This window comes from Poromitra crassiceps, assembly GCF_964638095.1.
Source record: "Poromitra crassiceps genome assembly, chromosome: 2".
Taxonomy (NCBI): Eukaryota; Metazoa; Chordata; class Actinopteri; order Beryciformes; family Melamphaidae; genus Poromitra; species Poromitra crassiceps.
The window spans coordinates 87,683,565-87,704,993 of NC_139624.1; the positions used below are offsets into that span (position 1 = coordinate 87,683,565).

Consider the following 21,429-nt stretch of genomic DNA (forward strand, 5'->3'; position numbering starts at 1 on the left):
GGCGGGCGGGCCCGCTTCTCACTGAATTCCCGCGAGATTGTAACAATACGTAAGCGGTCTTCAACTTGTGATTGGCTGTTCCTGACATGTGGGCAGTGGGCGTGCCGTACGTCAAAATCACCCGGGAAACTTCACATCAGAGATACTCAGCCCAGCAGAGCAGCCCGCTTTGTTGCTCGTTCCTGCAAAAAACCGTCTACAATTGTAGCTAAATTATCGGACAGAATGCCTGCCACTTCCGACATACACACAGGAGAACTCAGCAAAGACGACACCTGCAAAAAAGAAGCGGAAACCAAAGCGGATACGAGTCCGTTCAGTCTTTTCTGTGATGAACGCGGCTACTTGAACCAAATACAATACATCCTACAGCACGGACACAGCAAGGGAGACCGAACCGGGACAGGAGTCATCTCTGTGTTCGGTTCTCAGGCCAGATACAGCCTCCGAGGTACCGTTTACGGAGCTTTTTACTTTTTAAAATCACAACTGAGTTGATATCAGCGTGTCAAAACAGCTGCAACGTCGTCATCTCAACCTGTTTTATATCAGCGGTGTCAAAACAGCTGCAACGTCGTCATCTCAACCTGTTTTATATCAAGGACCCCTAATTTAGTCCACATTAGATTATCAAATGGACCCCCATTTGATGAGATGCTGTCTCTCAGACCTGAGAATATTTGTATTGCTAGATATGATTGTGTCCAGAATTCCATGACTATTGTAGGTAGGAGATAACAGTGAAACTATGATCACAACAGTCTTTCTTATACATTATCAAATTAATGTGTGTGTGTGTGTGTGTGTGTGTGCGTGTGTGTGCGTGCCGTGCGCCTTCTGAATGTGTGTGTGACACACACGCACACACACACTCAGAAGGTGCCAAACCCTCATGGGCTTACAAGACACCAATTGTGAAGTTACAATTCATCAGTTTGCTGAAGGCCTCTTCCCCCCCCCCCCCCAGGGTCCTCTGGTGGTCCCCGACCGTATCCCACATTGAGAACCACTGCTCTAACCTATTTTCTATCTTTTTAGAGCAGTTTCCCTTGCTGACAACCAAGAGAGTGTTTTGGAAAGGGATTCTCGAGGAACTGCTGTGGTTTATTAGGGTGAGGAGGATCAGAGAAACTATCACATTGAGTATTTCAGTTGAAAGTGTTCTGTGCTGAATCAGAAGAGGCTATACAACGTGTGTGTTTGGTGTTTCCGCAGGGCTCAACAAATGCCAAGGAGCTCTCAGAGAAAGGGGTGAAGATTTGGGACGCTAATGGTTCACGGGATTTCCTGGACAAGAGCGGCTTCACAGACAGAGAGGAGGGCGACCTGGGGCCTGTCTATGGTTTCCAGTGGAGGCACTATGGAGCGGAGTACACAAACATGCATGCAGGTTTGACACACACACACACACACACACACACACACACAGCAATGACATACAGTAAGCTGTGTTTTTGCCACATGCAGTACCACAGTGGAGATGTTTAAAACTCATTCATCTGTTGTAGCCCCTCTTCAAGTTATACACTTGCTCCAGGTATTAATATTTAATGATTAATAAGTAAACATGCAAAAATGGAAAGTTCTTCTTTGGACAGATTAATAACTTCAATTTGTTTTCAGACTTTGTGTGGAAAGTAATTTGGAAAATCTGTTGGCTTAGTCTTGCAGCATGGTCATGCAGGAAAATAATGACACAGGCTATGGTATTAGCTAAAGCAGTTTATTAAAAAAATCAATTTTCATTACAAAGGGATTAATCTAATCGAGCAGATACTTGTCAAATTGTTATTGCCAAGAAGATCTTGTGATTGGTGGTTGGGTTTCACACAGCTCCCAACGCTTCTGTTCATACCAACAACACACCTACATTCCTTATCTTCACAACACTGCTGGTTGAACAGGCATACTTGGCATGCAGGTTCATTATAATGCCGAAATTCTAAAGTGATCCATTTGGTCAATACCTTCTCTGTATAGATTACACAGGACAAGGTGTGGACCAGCTGCAGAAGGTCATTGATACCATCAAAACCAACCCACAAGACAGACGGATCATCATGTGCGCTTGGAACCCCAAAGGTGCGGCAGATGGAGTCAAATAATGAAATAAAAAAATAACCATTTCTGAACAGCCTTCAAAACCTCTCTTAATGCTTTCTGTAATTGATCACATTTAAATCATAATATGCCTGAGATTCACTCCACTAGGTTTGGATGTTGATTTTCACTGTTGAGTCTTAACACTACTGGACGACAATTCAATATGATCGTTTATCGTCTTTCAGTGGAATGTCATGATGGAATTCTGCTGATAAGCAGCGTGTGACAAAATGCGGCATGCTAGAAATATTAGAAAATTTCAGTTTTGTTTGATGTCACACCTAACCATTACAATCGGTTCAATGGGATGAACAACATTTGGATTATTTAACATGATTTTGCATACACGAGCCATATTGATATATAGCCATAACAATCCTCATGATATTGTCAATTTGTCATATTGATTTCAACCATATCGCCCAGCCCTACTTAACAGTATCTGCTATGTTGTTACAGACCTGCCCATGATGGCGCTGCCCCCTTGTCACGCCCTGTGCCAGTTCTACGTGTGTGACGGCGAGTTGTCCTGTCAGCTGTACCAGCGTTCGGGGGATATGGGCCTGGGAGTGCCCTTTAACATCGCCAGCTACGCCCTTCTCACCTACATGATCGCACACATCACAGGACTCAAGGCAAGTCGAGGGGACCAGTTTGCTTTGATCTTGACAGCGTAGAACTTTTCTATTATCTGTAGAGCAGTGGAGAATTATTTTAGCTCACAGTTTATTTGGAGAGTCCAATATTGATACTCTTGCTATCAAATGACTGTAATGGACTATAATGTGCTGTTAGTAAAATTGCTGAGTTTCAGGAGATACTCAAAATAGGCAATATAAAGTAGGGCTTGGCAATAATTCTATATTATCGATCTATCAATCGATTCTATATTATCGATCATCATCTTAAATCTGTGGGATAAATTGAGAATGAGCTCATTTTATTTTAAATCCCTTAGTTTTGAAATTCTGTTTTATTTGACTCACACCTAACATTACCAGTTGAGTCAATGGGATGGACATTCATTTGATTATTTAATGTGATTTTGCATACATGAGCCATATTGTGAGATAAATAAATCATTGTTGTAATATTGATTTCAACCATATTTCCCAGCTCTAATTCAAAGTCTGGTTTGGGTTTAGGGTAAATATGGGGTTAGGGTAAAATTATGGTCGGTCTTAGGGTTACATTGTCTGTAGAGATGCTGCAAATCGGCATGTGACACTTAGTTGAACATCTACTATTTTGGGCTGGACTATCCAAATAGTGTTTGCTGATTTTCTTCTGTTTTGTGCTCAGTCACCTTTCAGTGTTTCATTCTTTGTCTCTCCAGCCTGGTGATTTTGTTCACACCCTGGGGGATGCTCACGTCTACATCAACCACATAGAACCCCTCAAAGTACAGGTGGGTTTCTCAAAGTCTTTAACTCCTTGTTCACCGCTTGATGTCAGGTACACACGCTTATCTGTCTACACGGTTTGTTGTCCTCTGCAGCTGCAGAGGGAGATCCGGCCCTTCCCCAAGCTGAAGATCCTCAGGAAAGTGGAGAGTATCAATGATTTCCATGCAGAAGACTTTGAAATCTGCGACTACAACCCTCATCCCACCATCAAGATGCAGATGGCTGTTTAAGTCCTAATCTAACGGTCGGTCATGGATTAATATGTATAGAAAGGGTAGGACTTATGGGTGGAAAAAGCGCTTTTAGCAAATCTATCATCCGACTATATAGAGGTCTGTTACTTTTCCATTTTTACCAAGAACACAAGTGTCAATATATTTTAAACCATATATTGTTATATTTTCACAGATCATTCTATCGCTACCTACTAATTTGAGAGTGAAAAAGAAAACCTCCATTCTCATGTGTTGGGTTTTTCTGTGGTGACCAACCTTTTATTTACATTTGGATTGTTGGATGTGCCTTCAGTCAAATTAACTTAAATTAAATAAATCGCTGACCATTGGAGGGAGAACTTTTTGGTCTACTCACAAGCCTGTAAAATCTCATTCTAAGTATCATTAATATCAATGTAAATAAAGTAATTATTGCTACATTTGGTGTAAACTTGATTTGTGCAGACTAGTTTTTGACACAACAGGAACATAGCATAAAAGTAACCGTTCTTTCATTCATTAGCACAATGTGTGAAATTTAAAGTGGGCAAACAGTCTGATGCAACTGTTCACTGTCAGTGTAATAGCATTTCTGCTGACGTTAACCCAGTCGAGTGATACTTGATTCCTACACAGCTTAAAAAAAACAAGCCTCAGATGTACTGTAGTCTTTCTGGCAGCGTTCTTCTCATTTGTATAAGTGCAGCTTCCAGACGTCTCCTCCGGGATACTGGTGTGTCTGCACTGACGACTCCAGCATCTCACAGGAGTAGCCTGGATCCTGCCAACAGAAAGAAGCACAGTGTAGCCAGACAACTGCCTGGAGCATTTAAAGCACACGATTTAAGAATTCACATATGTTATCCCTGTGCCCCAGGATAGTTTAAGTCAATCCTTGTGAAATACACCATTCTTTCCTAAAGCTTGAAACTAGAGAACTACCCCTTGAATTTGTGATGTCACTGGGATGCTAAATCTGGCTCTGCTCCATAGACAAATAGGACACTGAATTTGTCGACCCATATTTGTGGAAGATCTTGAACACCACAGGTTTAAATTCTGGTTCATGCAAGCAATGCTAGAATACAAACTTGATTTTGGTGCGGCAACTCAACTCGTCTTATGGCTCCACAGAGTCACTGTCCCATTCATTGTCTATATGGACCACCAGCCTCTGATTTTACATCCCAGTAACATAACTTCAATGGTTTTCTCTCATTTCTAGTTTGAAGAAATAGTCGTGCATGTTCACATACATTCCACTGTCCTTAGGGTTGGGTACCGAAACCCCCACTATGGTACGCTGGTACCGAATTGCAACACAGATTTAGGTGCCATGCCCACCTCAGCTGCTGAGTGAAATATCTGCCCTCCGGTGCTCCGAAACCGGCGCCGCACGTACCTTCACTAACATTATTGTTTGGAGTGTGGTGCTTGAAATCCTCTTTAAATAAACAAATATTAACTTTTAAGTATGCTTTAAATAAATAAATAAAAATAATAAAATAAAATATTGCTCCATGCACATTTAGCACAGTACTGTTTTGCACTGGTATTGAAAAAATATGAGACAACACCCATCCCTAACTGTCCTGGGGCATAGAAATAACATGTACATGCAGATGAGGTGAGGAGAAAACTTGGCAACTATGAATTACACAAGGTTTGGTTTTCAGGGTAAAGTAGAGAGTAACTGATTAAGGCGTAGCTACTTTAGTAGCTTATAGTCATCACTTCTTATATTCCCTCTTACTGTGTACCTTGGGGGGCATGTAGTTGCAATTACGAATCACAACCGGACTGGTGAAGTGCTCATGGAGGTGGTCTACATATTCACACATTCTGAAAAGATACATGTTTATCATTATAAAGTTATGTACAGTCAGCAGCTTAATCTGGCAACAAAAACAAATAGCGCTCTCACCGGTTGTTGAGATCTGCAGACACAGAGATGTAGTCAAACAGAATCAGGTGCTGGACAAGCTCACACAGACCAACTCCTCCAGCATGAGGACAAACAGGGACTAGGGAAAAATAAATAGTACGTGTTTCATTGGCCATGGTTTTATATATTATATTATATTATATTCTCACACTCGCTGCTGTTGGCTGATTGGAATGATTGATCTGTCTTACCCTGGAACTTGTGGGCCATCAGCAGCACAGCCAGGTTCTCGTTGACGCTGCCCAGTCGACAGCTGTCTATCTGGACAAACTGTAGGGCCGAGGCCTGGAGGAACTGCTTGAACATCACCCTGTTGTGACACTGGACAGGACACAATTCATCAATCAATGATAAGGACGGTAGAAGGAACATAGAGCTGTAGATTTGACATCCCTGACCTGCTCGCCTGTAGCCACTCCGATCCCAAGGGGAGCCAAGGCCTGCAGCAGCAGAGCAGAACATCTCTTACAGGTCTTCAACACAGCAGGTAGAAACTTCAGCAAGCTGCCAAATCAAAGGGCTAGCTCACCTTGGAGATGGCAGCGTGTCCCAGGATGTCGTCTGGAGAGGTGGGCTCTTCGATCCACAGAGGTCTGAACTCGGCCAGGCTGGACACCCAGCTCACAGCCTCTGCCACGTCCCACCTCTGGTTGGCATCGATCATCTGACACAAAACATCTTTAGTGTCACTTAAGCCCAGTTTAGATCCAAAGATTCATGACGAGACGAGTCGCAACTTGCAGCTACTTGCAACCAGCCCCTGCGTCTTGACAACTTGAGCTGCCACCAGCCGGCTCGAGTGGAAACGAGACGGGCCAGTTTACACCACAGCAACTTTTCCCTGCAAAGTTCTAAAACGGTTTCGTCTCGTTGCGAATCATTGGTGTAAACGGGGCTTTCGGCTTTAGTGTTATTATCAGGGTAGTGGCCAATCATGAATTGAATTGAGAATGCATGGTCAATTCCAATTCAATTCCTGGAGATGGAATTCCACCCAGCTCAAATTATTTATTGGAATGACAAGAAACATAATTGAATTCCACTTGTAAGAGTTTGGTTTGACTCCCTAAACATTATGAATCAAATAAGACGGTTAAACAAATCAAATGCATTCAATCATAACATATGTACATATTATGATTATGTTGATGTTATGCATGAAATACCACCTGAAAGCTACTTTAAACATTTTATGACAATATATAACACTACGTGCAATCTCAGATATGTGGTACGAAAAAACACAATTTAATTGAATTAAATTAAACTTCCAAAAATTCCAATTCTGTGTCCTGTATGTTTTGTTTTTAATACAAATTCCAATTCTTCAGTTGAACTGAAATTGATGAATTGGCCCCAATCCTGGCTATTACCACGGCCCAGTCAAAACCAATCTTACCAACACCAATCTTACCAAAGTGTTATTCGGTCCAATCATCTGCCTTATGAGACGGCACCTGCGCATGTCATCCTCCAGGTCGGCCCCAACCTTCACCTTAAACTTGGTCCACCCCCTGCTCAGGGCATCTGTGCACAGCTACACACACACACACACACACACACACACACACACACACACACACACACACACACACACACACACACACACACACACACACACACACACACACACACACACACACACACACACACACACACACACAGCTCAGGGCATCTGTGCACAGCTTCACAAACACACACACGCTCACAATGATCTGAAAACCAATCATGTCAGCCAAAGCCACAACACGCATGTTCCATGACAGAGACCTGTTTGAGCTGCTGGTCTGAGTATCCAATCCAAGCGCAGGAGGTGGTGTAGGCAGGATAACCTTCTTTCAACATGTGGTCCTCTGGCGGACGAAAGAAACAGCCCATACCAGTCAGCAAGAGATGTGTTTAAATAGAGCAATCATGGTGTGTAGGGGCGGGGCCTGTTATGCAGTCAGAAAGCACTCCATCTCAATCTGTTCATTTATTAAGAGGCAATTTAGCACAGAACCTCTCTCACCCATGCCATTAACATCTCCCTTTAGTGTGCTTACCTCTCTGCTGCTTGCCCTCCTGTGCTTTCATCAGTATATCTGAGAGAGAGGAGGGGGGAGAGAGAGTCTGCTGCTGTGAAAATATCCCTGTAAGAGGTAAGGCTTAAAGAAATCACAGCTTCAGAGTGCAGGAAGTGGGTTTTTTTCTTTTCCATACTTCATCAACAACAACACAATAATAATAATAACTTGGATTTTAAAGCGCCTTTCTCAAACTCAAGGAAACTACAATGTAAAATAATAGTAGTAAAAAAGCAAATACATAAATAAAGAGAAATTAAAAATGCATATTTACAAATGTATTATAAACCCGTCTCACCTAGAGCCTCCTCCTCTGTAAGAGCGTCAGTGATGTACCTGAAGTCAATGCATGAGACAATCTCCTTGGGATCCTGACGCGGACACACAGAAGACATGAAATATTTGCCCCCCCGCCACAATGACAATCCGGACAAGAATTGACACACACAATGAATTAAAATGTCTGAATTTTCAGTGACTCACCATCTCAACAAGCAGCTTCCACAGCGGCTACAGAGGAAAACGACACAACAGGTTATGGATCATGTGGTGTCGTGCTTGTAATGTAGACAAAAGCAGAAAAGGCATCTATCAGCTCAATGTCCCACCTTGCCTCGTGCCCTCGCCCAGAGGTCCCACACTGCATTCAGGACTGCAGCAGTGGCCAGTTGGATAACTCCTTTCTCTGGGCCGATCTGTTTCAGACAACAAGACAACAAAATAATCACCCTCATCGTCACCCTCATAGTTAAGTCAGCTTGATTGAAATAGCGCGTTAATAATGCAAAAGCAGTTTGTCATAGTGCTTTACAGGATGAATAAATATATGATTTTAGATGAGTTTGTCACCCATCAGTCTTATCATGGGGACCAACAGGAGCCTGACTGTGATTAGAGGACCTGAGGGGACAGAAGTTCAGAAAGAAACGCAGGAGCAACACCATGCAATGGCTTTAAAGCCCGGGACATACTCCATGCGGGCAGCGAGAGGCGGAGCTCCGACAGACAGAAACAGGATTCTGTAGTGAATTCTGGATAGAAACAGTCAGTTAGTGTAAAGACACCAGAACAGGACTTTTTTGGATCCCGAGGTTGAGACAGATAGATGCCTGACTAATACCAGAATACATAGTTAATAGTAATCCAGATGGGAAGCTATGAAGGCCGGTATGACTCTCTCCAGGTAAAAAAGGACAGAAAAGCCCAGATTTTGGAATAATTCTCAGCTGGATTTCAAAGCTGAACAAACCTGTTTGTCAAGCTTCAAAGCACTATCAAAAGTCAGACGGAGGTTTCTGGCATGTATAGTTTAAAAGAGGAAGATAATTGTACCAGGTTCTCATTAATTAGTAGAGGCAGAGGGGCTAGGGGGGGGGGGGGGGATCACTGATTCTCACCCATCGCATCTGGCCGTCACTGGTCAGGAGGCGGTAAAACCCTCGGAAGTCACTTACAATCTCCTCTAAGGACTTTCCCACCACCAGTCCTGCCAGGGCCTCCACAGCACACACCACTGCACATTCACAATAACAGAGTTAATCAGTATTCGGACTAGATGAAAAACACAAATGGGAAGTATATACCTTTACCAACAATATAATTTTTCATTATATATTATATGTTTCATTTTGTTTGAACAGATACAACACATATCAGTAGTCTTCATCCAAAGTATTGCATTGTATTACCAAATATTACCACAAGATGACACTGTAGGGTTCAAATCTGCAAACTTGCAAGTGGATAAACAAATGCTGCATTCAAGTGCTGCGGGAAACATCTATTTCAAGTGGAACGCACATTAACCAATGACGTGAACGAGCCAGCAGAGTGGTAAATAAATATTATACTGCGAGGGCTGGGATTTTTTTTGGCGTGCTGCCGCGTTGCGACGTTTATGGGACAGAGAGCATAGAAGCTGTGTCAACAACAGAGCAAATGTAATCATTATCTATATTGTTTGGGGCACCTTTATGTAAACTCATTGTTTATAGTAAGCCCAAAGCAAGGTAACATTTTAATTTGTCATTTTGTATTGACCCTAGCGTCTAGTGACTGGGAACTGAGAGAGCAGGTCACGTGGGGGCTGGGTTTACCTAGGCTACTATGCACGTCGTGTTAAAGTTGTGTTTACTGTCGCAGTTTTTGAAATGTAAACAACATAGCTGGGGCTAGTGAGACATTCAAGGTGGCTCCATAGGGTCCCATTGCCGGAATTTTGCTTTTTATTATGGGAATCGAATGGTCGCAAGTAGAAATACTTCGAAAGCCGAAATGTTCGAGGAGCACTTAAAGGCAGCAACAATATAAACCAAGGCACTGTTATTAGCCGTCGTACTCATAGCCGAGCGCATTCTGCATGGATTAAATGCATTATGAAACCGATAAACAGCCCAAGTATTAATAGCACCAAGACGAATCTTACCAATCTCCGTGCCTCTTCCCACAGTGAATGTCAAGCCGTAGCCTTTCAACCCGTGATCAGTGTCGATCACAACATAAGCGACCGAATAGTCCGGATCTGTGTGCTGCAAAGTGTAAAGTCACAGCGAAGGAAGGCCTGGGAGTTTCTGCTTGTTCACTCTTGTAAATTCAATAAAATATTATGTAGGCTATGTGTAGAAAGCATAGTGACAATATAAAACCTGCAGGCTGCAGAACTTCCTTACCATCGCGTCTGAACCAAGCTGCTCCAAAGACGTTGGGAATCTCACATCCCGAACAGACAATTTAATAATTTTGTGCACCATTTTTGCACAGAGATGGACTTTCTCTGGTGTGACAAATATAATATGAATCGATTAGAAGTCAGTCTGTTCTATAAAGTGACAACAAGGAAGTGCAGCATTTGACCACACCCACTTCAACCCGTGATTTGTTTAAATATTGTCCAAGATTTTTGTGGGGGTAAATCAGAGTTCATTGGTGTAAAATCTGTGTTTTTATTGTACAAATTCCCCAAATCACTTTCCAACCATACCCCCTCACCCCCAATATAACTTGCAATCTTGCCCATTTAATTAATAATCTTATAAAATGAGGATTTGCTAAGTTTGTACAAAGCCCTTCTTTTCTTCTAAAATTTCAGTTCTCACTTTTATTATATGCACATACTGTAATACTGTCCTGATGAGTCCATACAGGAAACACATGAAAAGAAAAGAAAAATCACTGTAAAAAAAAATAACGAAAAGTGCTTCCTCCTCACCAGATGAATGTTTTTTCTCGGCCACATTAGATGCTTTTGAATGGAAAATCAAACTCAAACAAGCAATGCCAGGGTTCTTAGGCAGTCACAATTGCCAAAATCTGTTTTTGTTGGTACCCTGTAAAGGCTATGATGGTTTTGTTTATATTCCCCCCCACCTCAAATCAATTCTATAGCCAGTAAGAAGTCGTCCATCCTGCTCTAATATCCTTGGTTGACTGATTTGATGATATATGTGAAGAATCGTTCTGCATTGGCAAGCAGCCACAGGTCCAGGGCCGTTTCATCACTGTTTAACTCTGGTTTATGTTGCTGTGTCCCTCAGTGACACATTAGACAGTCCATTTGCACTTCAGTCTTTTCTCTGTAGTGATCACAGCACGATTATGCAACCGGGCACAAAGCATGATGGCATTGTTGAAAAAGAGTCTTAGTGTTGCAGAGATTTTCTGGTACATGACGGACAGAAGGGGAGTCTTCGAATGAAGCTATAAAATCATGTCCATGAAATGAATCATCAATTCTTACATCAACAACAAAATGCATTGTAAAAGATGAGCAAGGCATTGCAGACCGTGCCACAATCTAAATGTCTCAAGTCACCCATGTAGAACAGAAGTAATTAGCAGTTTAACTGCTGTAATGAAATGTAATGTAATTAAAGTTAAGCTGTGTGGGATTTTCTCTTAAATACATTGTTGTCAAATGGACTGTGATAACTTCAATCAATCCCCTGGGAACTTCTTTCAAGCCTATTATATTACCTCTCATTTTTAGCTGTGACCAGCAGCTCTATAAGTCACTCTGTTGGTTGGTCGATCCACAAAAAGTTCACCCACCTTTAGCGGGCACAGTTCTTGCCTTAGGAGGCTGAACTTTGGCATGGAGTTCAAGTGTGTGTGAAGGTGTGTGTTTGTGTTCATGCCAATTGGCTAAAAGGGGGAAATTTAGTTTGGAAATTCGCATAGAGCTCCCGTCTTTATTTTTGCTCCAAGTGAAATGTTTTATGGTCACTCACGTCACGGGTTGGCTTGGTTCCAGCCTTAAAACTCGTTATATAAGGATTTTTCTAAATGTCTATGGAGAAAATGAATGGGGAACTCTCTTCTGGGGCTGGAGACGTCACGTGACTGTTGAGCTCTATATGTGGTCGCAGCTACTGTGAATTTGTGCTTGTTTTATGCACACTTTACACATCCACCGGAGAAACATATGTATACAATTTAGAAGCAAATAGAGTGTGAGATCTCCATACTAGACCAATTGAATTGAAAGTGCAATACTTGAGGCTACTCTTTGTAGCAGTAGCACCCCCCCCCCCCCCCGAGCATTAGAAGGTGTTATCACAGCTAATTTCACAGCAATATATTGAGAAAAAGAATCCCACATGTAGCATCTTTAACACAGAACTGAAATGACGCCGTGTTTCCTCCCAATGTGTCCATTACCACAGTCCTCCTTATTGAAAAGTGACTCTGCTTAACAGGCTCTCCTTGTCATATGCTGTTTTCATCCTTGCCCCCCCCCCCCACACACACACACAATCTGTGATCAGTCTCTTTGTACATGGTGATGAAATCCTCATGAATGCCAAACAGACAATTCACCCAGCTAAGACTCATTGTACCAACAATGAAAGATGAAACCTTGACAAAATGGTGGAGCGCGCTGCGAGAAAGTAGTGGTTTGTGTGCAACTGATCACCCGGCTTCCCATCTCTCGTCCCCTCGCTCCGCTCTGCAAGTCTGGGCGGGCTATAGGTTGTCTCCGGGCTGGTACAGTGGCTCTGTGGCGGTGAAGTAGTCCTCCAGGAAGGACTGGATGTACTCGAACGTGGGCCTCTCGTCCGGCTCCTTCTTCCAACACAACTTCATCATCTCGTGCAGGGACTCGGGGCAGCCCTGGGGGCAGGGCATCCGGTAGCCCCGCTCCACCTGCTCCAGCACCTCCCTGTTCACCATGCCTGACGGAGGAGACGGGCCACAGATGGAGTGTGTCACATCACTGCTGCTGTCCAGTACACTTAGTTTTAACATGGGGGTTATTATACACGTGACTGCCATGAACACCAGAAATATAAACTCATAACTTAATATAAACTGAGATCTGATGCCGCTGGACGAGTTTGTAGCGTTCAGATTTTTTACTTCCTATTAATTTAAATGAAGCCAAATGAAGCGAGAATAGAAATGCAAAATGATGCCAGACCTAGGACTGCTTCATTGTCTTAAAAGCAGGAAGTAAAAATCTGAAGGGTACAGACTCATCCAGCTGCATCTGATCTTGTTGAATAGTTATATATTTTGGTTTTCATTGCCGTCAAGTGCCAAATAACCTCCATGTCAAAACTAAGTGGAATATTGCTTTAAGGCTTAGATTTATTTCAATTGCAGGAACAAATGAGAAAAGAAAATACTGAAAAGAGAAGAACAGGAATACAAATAATATGAGAAAGACAAAGAATCCCCATGGGGCTTATGAAAATGTTTTAAAGCCCCAACATGTAGGAATCTGCTGAGCAGCAGCAACAGCGGCCTCTGATGCCAGAAGTGGTAAATACAGGACACTAATAAATGCTACAATTCCATTTGTACAATCAGATATCAGCCTTATTCTTTTGCTGTACTGTCTACTTTTCTGCAGATTTGCTGAAAAAAAATGCTCAAACTATCCCCAAAATGTCCAAAAACTACTTGTTTTATTGAAAAAAGATCATGCCAATGCTAATCACGCTAGCTAGCGATAAACACATTTCACTTCCAATATGTTCTTCGCAATAAAAGTGTCCCATTAGTTATTCAGAGGAAAGGTTTTAATATGAAGTAGCTGCAGCAGGAAATGTTACATCCAGGTAACTTGCTCCCTCCTGGAGCATCGAAGTTACATGATGCAGGAAACAGGTCTTCAGGGCGGGGAGTGGGACTGAAGTCAGGATACCATCAACATGATTTAAAACCTGTTATATTAAGGTAAAAAAAAAGTTACATATTAGGGCTTGAAAAAAATCGATATGACGGTATCAATAAACCACGTTTATCCTAAACAGAGACAGGCTTATGGATCCTATCTACCCTAACTTTAAAGTCCTAACTTTAGGGTGTTAAATCGCATCACACTTCCAGTTCATCCCCACCACAGCGTGACGCAGACAGGAGCTGTCTGTCATCCCCACCACAGCGTGACGCAGACAGGAGCTGTCTGTCATCCCCACCACAGCGTGACGCAGACAGGAGCTGTCTGTCATCCCCACCACAGCGTGACGCAGACAGGAGCTGTCTGTCATCCCCACCACAGCGTGACGCAGACAGGAGCTGTCTGTCATCCCCACCACAGCGTGACGCAGACAGGAGCTGTCTGTCATCCCCACCACAGCGTGACGCAGACAGGAGCTGTCTGTCATCCCCACCACAGCGTGACGCAGACAGGAGCTGTCTGAAAGTGCTGCAGAGCTGCAGGCAAGCGCTTCTCCCCAGGGCAGCATCAGTCTGCCACATGGTTAGAAACAAGAGCGCTGTTCAATCTCCTGATCGCCCCCAGCAGATGGCCTCATCTAATCTCAAGCGTGCGTGTGTGTACGTGTGTGTGTATGTGTGTGTACGTGTGTGTGTGTGCGCGCGTCTTGGCGATCACCCTGCAGAGGCATAAACAACCATTGCAGACAGTGTCAGACAGCTTCACGTCACGCTACGACGTTAACGAGCGCGGCAGGTTGACATCCACTGACAGACTGACAAGCTGTTAACTCGGGCTGTTGAATCACCTCCCTCTGACACCGCACGTTCCTTCTTCAATTCGCTCAGATCCTGTGTGTGTGTGTGTGTGTGTGTGTGTGCACTTACCTGGGTAGGGCACTCTGCCTTTGGTGACAAGCTCAGTGAGCAGGATGCCAAACGACCAGACGTCTGACTTGATGGTGAAGCGGCCGTACAGTGCCGCCTCCGGGGCCGTCCATTTAATGGGGAATTTGGCTCCTGTGTAAAGAGATTGAAATTGAGTGAATGGTGAGGAGGGGAGGGGAGGGGAGGGGAGGGGAGGGGAGGGGAGGGGAGGGGAGGGGAGGGGCTGAGCTGAGCCACTAGGGGGCATGAGTATCCATTTATTCTTTGTTTCCAGGAAATCACACCAGCCTTAGTGACACAGTTACATCACTCACACACATCTTTCTTTTTTACTTTTGATTCAGTCATATTTCTGTGGAACCAGGCTCATAATAGGCTTGCCGATAGACCTCAGAGAAAACAAATCTGACATCTCCAGCAATGGTTAAAGGACTGAGTAGCTCTGGGAAGAAAAAAGTGTTATTAGTTGAAAAGACTGGAGAGACGAACGGCACGAGACAGAGTTGGCAAAGCGCAGCTAATCAGAGGGAAGGGGAGCATCTGGTTCCCTCTATTAGCCTAATTCAGCGTGATAGGAAAGGACAGGGTGGTGCCCCAGCAGTGAGCTCACTGTTCCATCCATTCCCCCTCTTTTCACCCCGACACACCTCGTCTGCCTGTGACTCAGCCCTGGCTCTGGGTGTGTGTGTGTGTGTGTGTGTGTGTGTGTGTGTGTGTGTGTGTGTGTGTGTGTGTGTGTGTGTGTGTGTGTGTGTGTGTGAGTGTGTGTGTGTGTGTGTGCGCGCCCACCTTGCCTAGCTGTGTACTCGTTGTCCTCTATCAACCTGGCCAGACCGAAGTCAGCGATCTTGCACACCAGGTTGTCGTCCACGAGGATGTTAGCCGCACGCAGGTCCCTGTGGATGTAGTTCATCCTCTCGATGAACGCCATGCCGTCAGCGATCTGAAAACCAACACAGACGTTTGTCAGCTTCTCCTGACCATCGCTTGAGTATTTTTATTTATTTATATATATATTTGTTTGTTTATTTATTTATTTTTGTTGTTGTTTTTTCCACTCAGAAATCTGGAAGAGAGGTTGTCATTCTTCCTTTTTAAATCAGATGCTTAAAGGTCCCATTTTATGCTATTTTTAGCTATTTAAAACGTGACTCATCGTTCATTAAAACAAGGTTATGAATTATGTTGAAAGAAATTATATTAAATATAATCCAGCCTCTGTGGGACTTCTCTATCTGCTCTGTCTCTCCCCTCATTAACTATGTGCTGTTTTGAGGGGGTGGGAAGATCTGTTAGGATAGATTCATCTTTGGTGCAGTTGATTGATTTCTGGACATTTTTCCATACTATGCAGCTATAGGTTGAGGCGATGTCTCGTCATAGACGCTGGGTTAGCTGGGTGGCTGGGGGCGTGGTCAGGGTGGGGTAAATCCTCCCGTTCTATCCATTCAGCAGAGTAAGCATTTAGCTGCTAGCCCAGCCCAGGCAGACATGATCAGGGATTTAACCCCCGCAGTAAACGCACATCTGAACAGACGTCTATGTACCTGCTCTATATCCCCAATCCCGTAGTTTAGAGCCGCAGCACCGTCCTTTGGTGAGTCAGTTATATGGGCGGTTTTAACCCACTCACGCACCAGCTGTATAACATTTTGTGGGCGTTCCAACACATGCCGACTGTCTCTATGATACGGACAACAAGGTTTGGTCTTTCACATTCAGTTGGCGGGGGCGGCGCTGTCAATGGGCGAATTAAATTAGTGTTACTTTGTGATGTCACAAGGTTACGGAAGTCAAAATGGCTCGTTTGGACTGGAGGCACTTTTTCCTTATATGGCTGGTGTGGATTGATCTGGGTACCATGTGCTTTGAGACTTTCATGATCTTTATATAGCATGTCTAAGTCCTTTATCATCAAAGAGGCCAGGGAATCCTTTTGACACCAAAACGGGACCTTTCAAATAGGACTGTAAACATAACGGCACAAATGGCTGACATGAGTATCGGCAGCACTCGCTCAGCAAAAACTAAAGGTCCATATTTACTCACCTGTGCAGCCATGTCCACCAGCAAGGGCAGCTTCAGGAATTTACCATCACCCTCTTTGAGGAAGTCAAGCAAGCTTCCTATAAGAACAACAACAAGCATCAGTAAGACATCAGAAGCTTCCTATAAGAAAAACAACAAGCATCAGTAAAACATCAAAAATGCACAAGAGTCATTATATTGGTGCAATGAAGGCCACTGTGAGAGCTGCATGCTAATGTGCTGCTATAAGAAATGCTAAATATTTCAAGCGCTCCTTACTATTGAGTTAAGAGATTGAATTAATTATTAAATGAAGCTCACTGTGCATTGGTATAGCTTCACTATAACCTCTGGTGATTTCTGTCTCATTTAGAGTCTATATGAGTGAGTATCTCTCTCTACTAACTGACCCCTGAATGAAGAGTAGAGCCACAGTAGAGCACAGAAGCAGACACTCCATTGGATCAAACCCCGTAGTAACTCAACAAACGGACACACACAGGCATGTGCCATCATGGAGTCAACATTCACACAGAGGGATACGACAAATTACTAGTCAAATGTTGGGGGGGGATACTACAAATTACTAGTCAAATGTTGGGGCGGGGATACGATGAATTACTAGTCAAATGTTGGGGGGGGGGTACGATGAATTACTAGTCAAATGTTGGGGGGGATACAACGAATTACTAGTCAAATGTTGGGGGGGATACGACAAATTACTAGTCAAATGTTGGGGGGGATACGACAAATTACTAGTCAAATGTTGGGGGGGATACAACGAATTACTAGTCAAATGTTGGGGGGGATACGACAAATTACTAGTCAAATGTTGGGGGGGATACAACGAATTACTAGTCAAATGTTGGGGGGGATACGACTACTAGTCAAATGTTGGGGGGGATACGACGAATTACTAGTCAAATGTTGGGGGGGATACGATTAATTACTAGTCAAATGTTGGGGGGGGGGTACGATGAATTACTAGTCAAATGTTGGGGGGGGGGGGGGGTACGATGAATTACTAGTCAAATGTTGGGGGGGGGGGGGGTACGATGAATTACTAGTCAAATGTTGGGGGGGATACGATGAATTACTAGTCAAATGTTGGGGGGGATACAACGAATTACTAGTCAAATGTTGGGGGGGATACGACGAATTACTAGTCAAATGTTGGGGGGGATACGACTACTAGTCAAATGTTGGGGGGATACAACGAATTACTAGTCAAATGTTGGGGGGATACAACGAATTACTAGTCAAATGTTGGGGGGATACGGCAAATTACTAGTCAAATGTTGGGGGGGGATACAACGAATTACTAGTAAAATGTTGGGGGGGATACGACGAATTACTAGTCAAATGTTGGGGGGGATACGACTACTAGTCAAATGTTGGGGGGATACAACGAATTACTAGTCAAATGTTGGGGGGATACAACGAATTACTAGTCAAATGTTGGGGGGATACAACGAATTACTAGTCAAATGTTGGGGGGATACGGCAAATTACTAGTCAAATGTTGGGGGGGGATACAACAAATTACTAGTAAAATGTTGGGGGGGATACGACTACTAGTCAAATGTTGGGGGGATACAACGAATTACTAGTCAAATGTTGGGGGGATACAACGAATTACTAGTCAAATGTTGGGGGGATACGGCAAATTACTAGTCAAATGTTGGGGGGGGGATACAACGAATTACCGTAAATTCCGGACTATAAGCCGCGGCTTTTTCCCCGTTTTTTGGCCCTGCGGCTTATATAACGGTGCGGCTTATCTATGGATTTTTTCAGAAAAAAAAAAAAAAAAAAAAAAAATCTCTCTTCTTTAGCACTCTTTCTAACTATAAATCCACTTCTGTTTTAATTTCCTCTCTTGCCCTCTTTTCACCACACCGCGGACACTGTGTGCACTGTAAAAAAAAACAAAGGTGGTGTTGTGTTATGTTGTTTTGTTGAAATGTTAATACGGTAAATGGGAGCTTCCTCAAACAGCCATCTCTTTCCCGACAATCCCCTCTGTGCATGAACCCTTACATATGGTAATTACGGTAAGCAGAAAAAAAATAAAAATAAAAATAAACAACTCTCTTCTTTAGCACTCTTTCTAACTATAAATCCACTTCTGTTTTAATTTCCTCTCTTGCCCTCTTTTCACCACACCGCGGACACTGTGTGCACTGTAAAAAAAAACAAAGGTGGTGTTGTGTTATGTTGTTTTGTTGAAATGTTAATACGGTAAATGGGAGCTTCCTCAAACAGCCATCTCTTTCCCGACAATCCCCTCTGTGCATGAACCCTTACATATGGTAATTACGGTAAGCAAACGGCCACTCGGTGACCTCCAAAATCAATGGATTTTACAGGTTACACAGCTTCATCAGCACATTTTATGTGCATTGCTTTGCTGCTTGTTTTTTCGATTATTTTTTTGTAAAGCACCTTGAATTGCCTTTGTGTATGAAAGGTGCTATATAAATAAAATTTGACTTGACTTGACATCATTTGGCGGAAATCAACCGGTTACTCCTACCGGTTCAAAGTTCATTATAGTAGCAGACCGGAAACACAACAAGAGGAGCAGTAGCAGCAAAGGGTCGTGCACTACCGGTAACTCTCTCTCACTCACCATGGGGAAGAAACGCAGAAATTCACACGACGCAGCTTTCAAGTTGAAAGCAGTCAATCTCGCATTAAAAGACGGAAATCGAGCAGCAGCACGTAGCCTTGGCATCAACGAGTCAATGGTGAGGCGTTGGAAGGGGCAGCAGGAGGAACTGTCTCAGTGCAAAAAGACCAAAAAGTCCTTCAGAGGTCATAAAAGCAGATGGCCCGAACTTGAAGATTCCCTTGAAGATTGGGTGTTGACCCAGAGAGCAGACGGCCGAGGTGTTTCCACCGTGCAGATCCGACTGAAGGCCAAAACAGTCGCCACCGAAATGAAAATTGAACATTTCAGAGGTGGCCCATCTTGGTGCTTCCGATTCATGAGACGAAAGGGACTGTCCGTCAGGGCGAGAACTACTGTGTGCCAACAACTCCCTCCCGACTACCAGGAGAAAATCACAAACTTCGGCGAATTCACACAAAGGAAGATCAAGGAATATTCCATCGAACCGGAGCAGATCATAAATATGGATGAAGTGCCTTTGACGTTCGACCTGCCACTCACTCGGACTGTTAACAAGAAAGGTGAATCGTTGATCACGTTGAGAACCACTGGGCACGAGAGAACGAATTTCACTTGTGTTCTGGCCTGCTCTGCATCTGGAGTAAAGCTGCCGCCAATGGTGATTTTTAAGCGGATCACGATGCCGAAAGAAAAATTCCCAGCGGGATATGCCTCAGAGTCAACAAGAAAGGATGGATGATGGAGAGTGTCATGAAGGAGTGGCTGGCTGAGTGCTACGTCAAGCGCCCTGGAGGATTCTTTCGCCAAAAAAAAGCTTTGCTCGTTCTCGACAGCATGAGGGCTCATATAACAGATTCCGTGAAAGCAGCCATCAAGAGCACAAACTCAATTCCAGCTGTGATTCCTGGGGGCACAACGAAGCATCTGCAGCCACTTGACATCAGTGTCAATCGTGCGTTCAAAGTGGCACTACGCGTTCAGTGGGAGGCGTGGATGACGAGCGGCGATAAATCATTCACCAAAACTGGTCGCATGCGAAAAGCAACTTTCGCTCAAGTTTGCCAGTGGATCCTGACAGCGTGGAGGAGTGTGAAAACATCCACGATCACCAACGGGTTCCGAAAGGCTGGACTGCTGCGTGATGATGACGCCGCCACAGCTGAGGGCCTTCAGAGGCTGTTCGATTCCGACACCGACAGTGACGAAGAGGAGTTCGTTGGTTTTGAGAGTGACAACGAAGGAGAGAGGAGAGTGGTTGACGAAGCCACCCTGAACCTGTTCGTTTCCGACACTGAAGTTGAGGACTTTGGTGGTTTCAGTACGCAGGAAGAAGAGGAAGACGAGGATTAGTGACTTGACTTTGACTCTGTTTACAGCCGTTTGCTGCACCTTCACCTAAAAGATGAAGACAAGGATTACCGTAATTACTTTTCTGGTTTGATTGTTGACAGCACCTTATCCTTTTGAGGATTGTTTTATTATTGTTTTACAGTTATTTTGTTTACAGCACCTTACCTTATCCTTTTGAGGATTGTTTTATTATTGTTTTACAGTTACCGGTATTTTGTTTACAGCACCTTACCTTATCCTTTTGAGGATTGTTTTATTATTATTATTATTGTTTTATTTTTTATATTTATTTTGTTGAAATGTTAATAAATGGGAGCTTCCCCAAACAGCCATCTCTTTCCCGACAATCCCCTCTGTGCACGAACCCTTACATATGGTCATTAAACATTAAAACACACAAAAAAAAACAACAACATTAAAACACCCGCGGCTTATAGTCCGGTGCGGCTTATATATGTAACAAACAGGCAATTTTGCTGCTGCGGCTTATACACCGGTGCGCCTTATGGTCCGGAATTTACGGTACTAGTAAAATGTTGGGGGGGATACGACGAATTACTAGTCAAATGTTGGGGGGGATACGACTACTAGTCAAATGTTGGGGGGATACAACGAATTACTAGTCAAATGTTGG

General features: G+C 43.6%; 3 protein-coding genes across 5 annotated transcripts in view; 1 reads left to right on the forward strand and 2 right to left on the reverse strand.

The window, feature by feature from the left end:
• Window positions 1-225: 225 nt before the first annotated feature.
• Window positions 226-3,739, forward strand: tyms (thymidylate synthetase; the record flags this gene model as incomplete). 2 transcript variants are annotated; one of them, XM_083632318.1, is made up of 7 exons in its annotated part: window positions 226-451; window positions 1,039-1,112; window positions 1,216-1,390; window positions 1,981-2,082; window positions 2,563-2,776; window positions 3,406-3,511; window positions 3,602-3,739. In XM_083632318.1, the coding sequence occupies 7 exons, from the start codon at window positions 226-228 to the stop codon at window positions 3,737-3,739; spliced, it is 1,035 nt and encodes a 344-aa protein (XP_083488444.1). The 2 variants fall into 2 exon arrangements, with proteins under 2 accessions (XP_083488444.1, XP_083488443.1); XM_083632317.1 differs by having other exon boundaries at window positions 2,563-2,738; window positions 3,440-3,511.
• Window positions 3,740-4,371: 632 nt separating this feature from the next.
• Window positions 4,372-10,532, reverse strand: enosf1 (enolase superfamily member 1). Of its 2 annotated transcripts, XM_083632315.1 has the most exons (15): window positions 10,405-10,532; window positions 10,161-10,263; window positions 9,133-9,248; window positions 8,344-8,430; window positions 8,219-8,245; window positions 8,034-8,106; window positions 7,715-7,753; window positions 7,440-7,522; window positions 7,084-7,206; window positions 6,199-6,333; window positions 6,068-6,109; window positions 5,861-5,990; window positions 5,649-5,748; window positions 5,485-5,566; window positions 4,372-4,505 (listed from the first exon to the last, which is right to left on the reverse strand). In XM_083632315.1, the coding sequence occupies exons 1-15, from the start codon at window positions 10,483-10,485 to the stop codon at window positions 4,413-4,415; spliced, it is 1,314 nt and encodes a 437-aa protein (XP_083488441.1). In that variant the 5' UTR covers window positions 10,486-10,532; the 3' UTR covers window positions 4,372-4,412. The 2 variants fall into 2 exon arrangements, with proteins under 2 accessions (XP_083488441.1, XP_083488442.1); XM_083632316.1 differs by lacking the exon at window positions 6,068-6,109.
• Window positions 10,533-10,727: 195 nt separating this feature from the next.
• Window positions 10,728-21,429, reverse strand: part of LOC310772420 (tyrosine-protein kinase Yes) — a 63,029-nt gene continuing 52,327 nt past the window's right edge. The window contains exons 9-12 of the mRNA XM_083632224.1: window positions 16,832-16,908; window positions 15,572-15,725; window positions 14,783-14,914; window positions 10,728-12,906 (exon numbers count right to left, since the gene is read on the reverse strand). Of these exons, the coding sequence (XP_083488350.1) occupies window positions 12,698-12,906; window positions 14,783-14,914; window positions 15,572-15,725; window positions 16,832-16,908 (572 nt within the window). The 3' untranslated portion in view covers window positions 10,728-12,697. The remainder of the gene's footprint in view (window positions 12,907-14,782; window positions 14,915-15,571; window positions 15,726-16,831; window positions 16,909-21,429) is intronic.

What these genes read in the sequence shown, in the direction of transcription:
- enosf1 (XM_083632315.1), bottom strand. Translation starts at nt 10,485, where the DNA reads ATGGTGCACAAAATTATTAAATTGTCTGTTCGGGATGTGAGATTCCCA. An exon ending in GGAAGCTGCTTGTTGAGATG is followed by an intron (nt 8,107 to 8,218) that starts GTGAGTCACTGA and finishes TGTCCGCGTCAG; the next exon opens with GATCCCAAGGAGATTGTCTC. An exon ending in TACAGAGGAGGAGGCTCTAG is followed by an intron (nt 7,754 to 8,033) that starts GTGAGACGGGTT and finishes CCTCTCTCTCAG; the next exon opens with ATATACTGATGAAAGCACAG.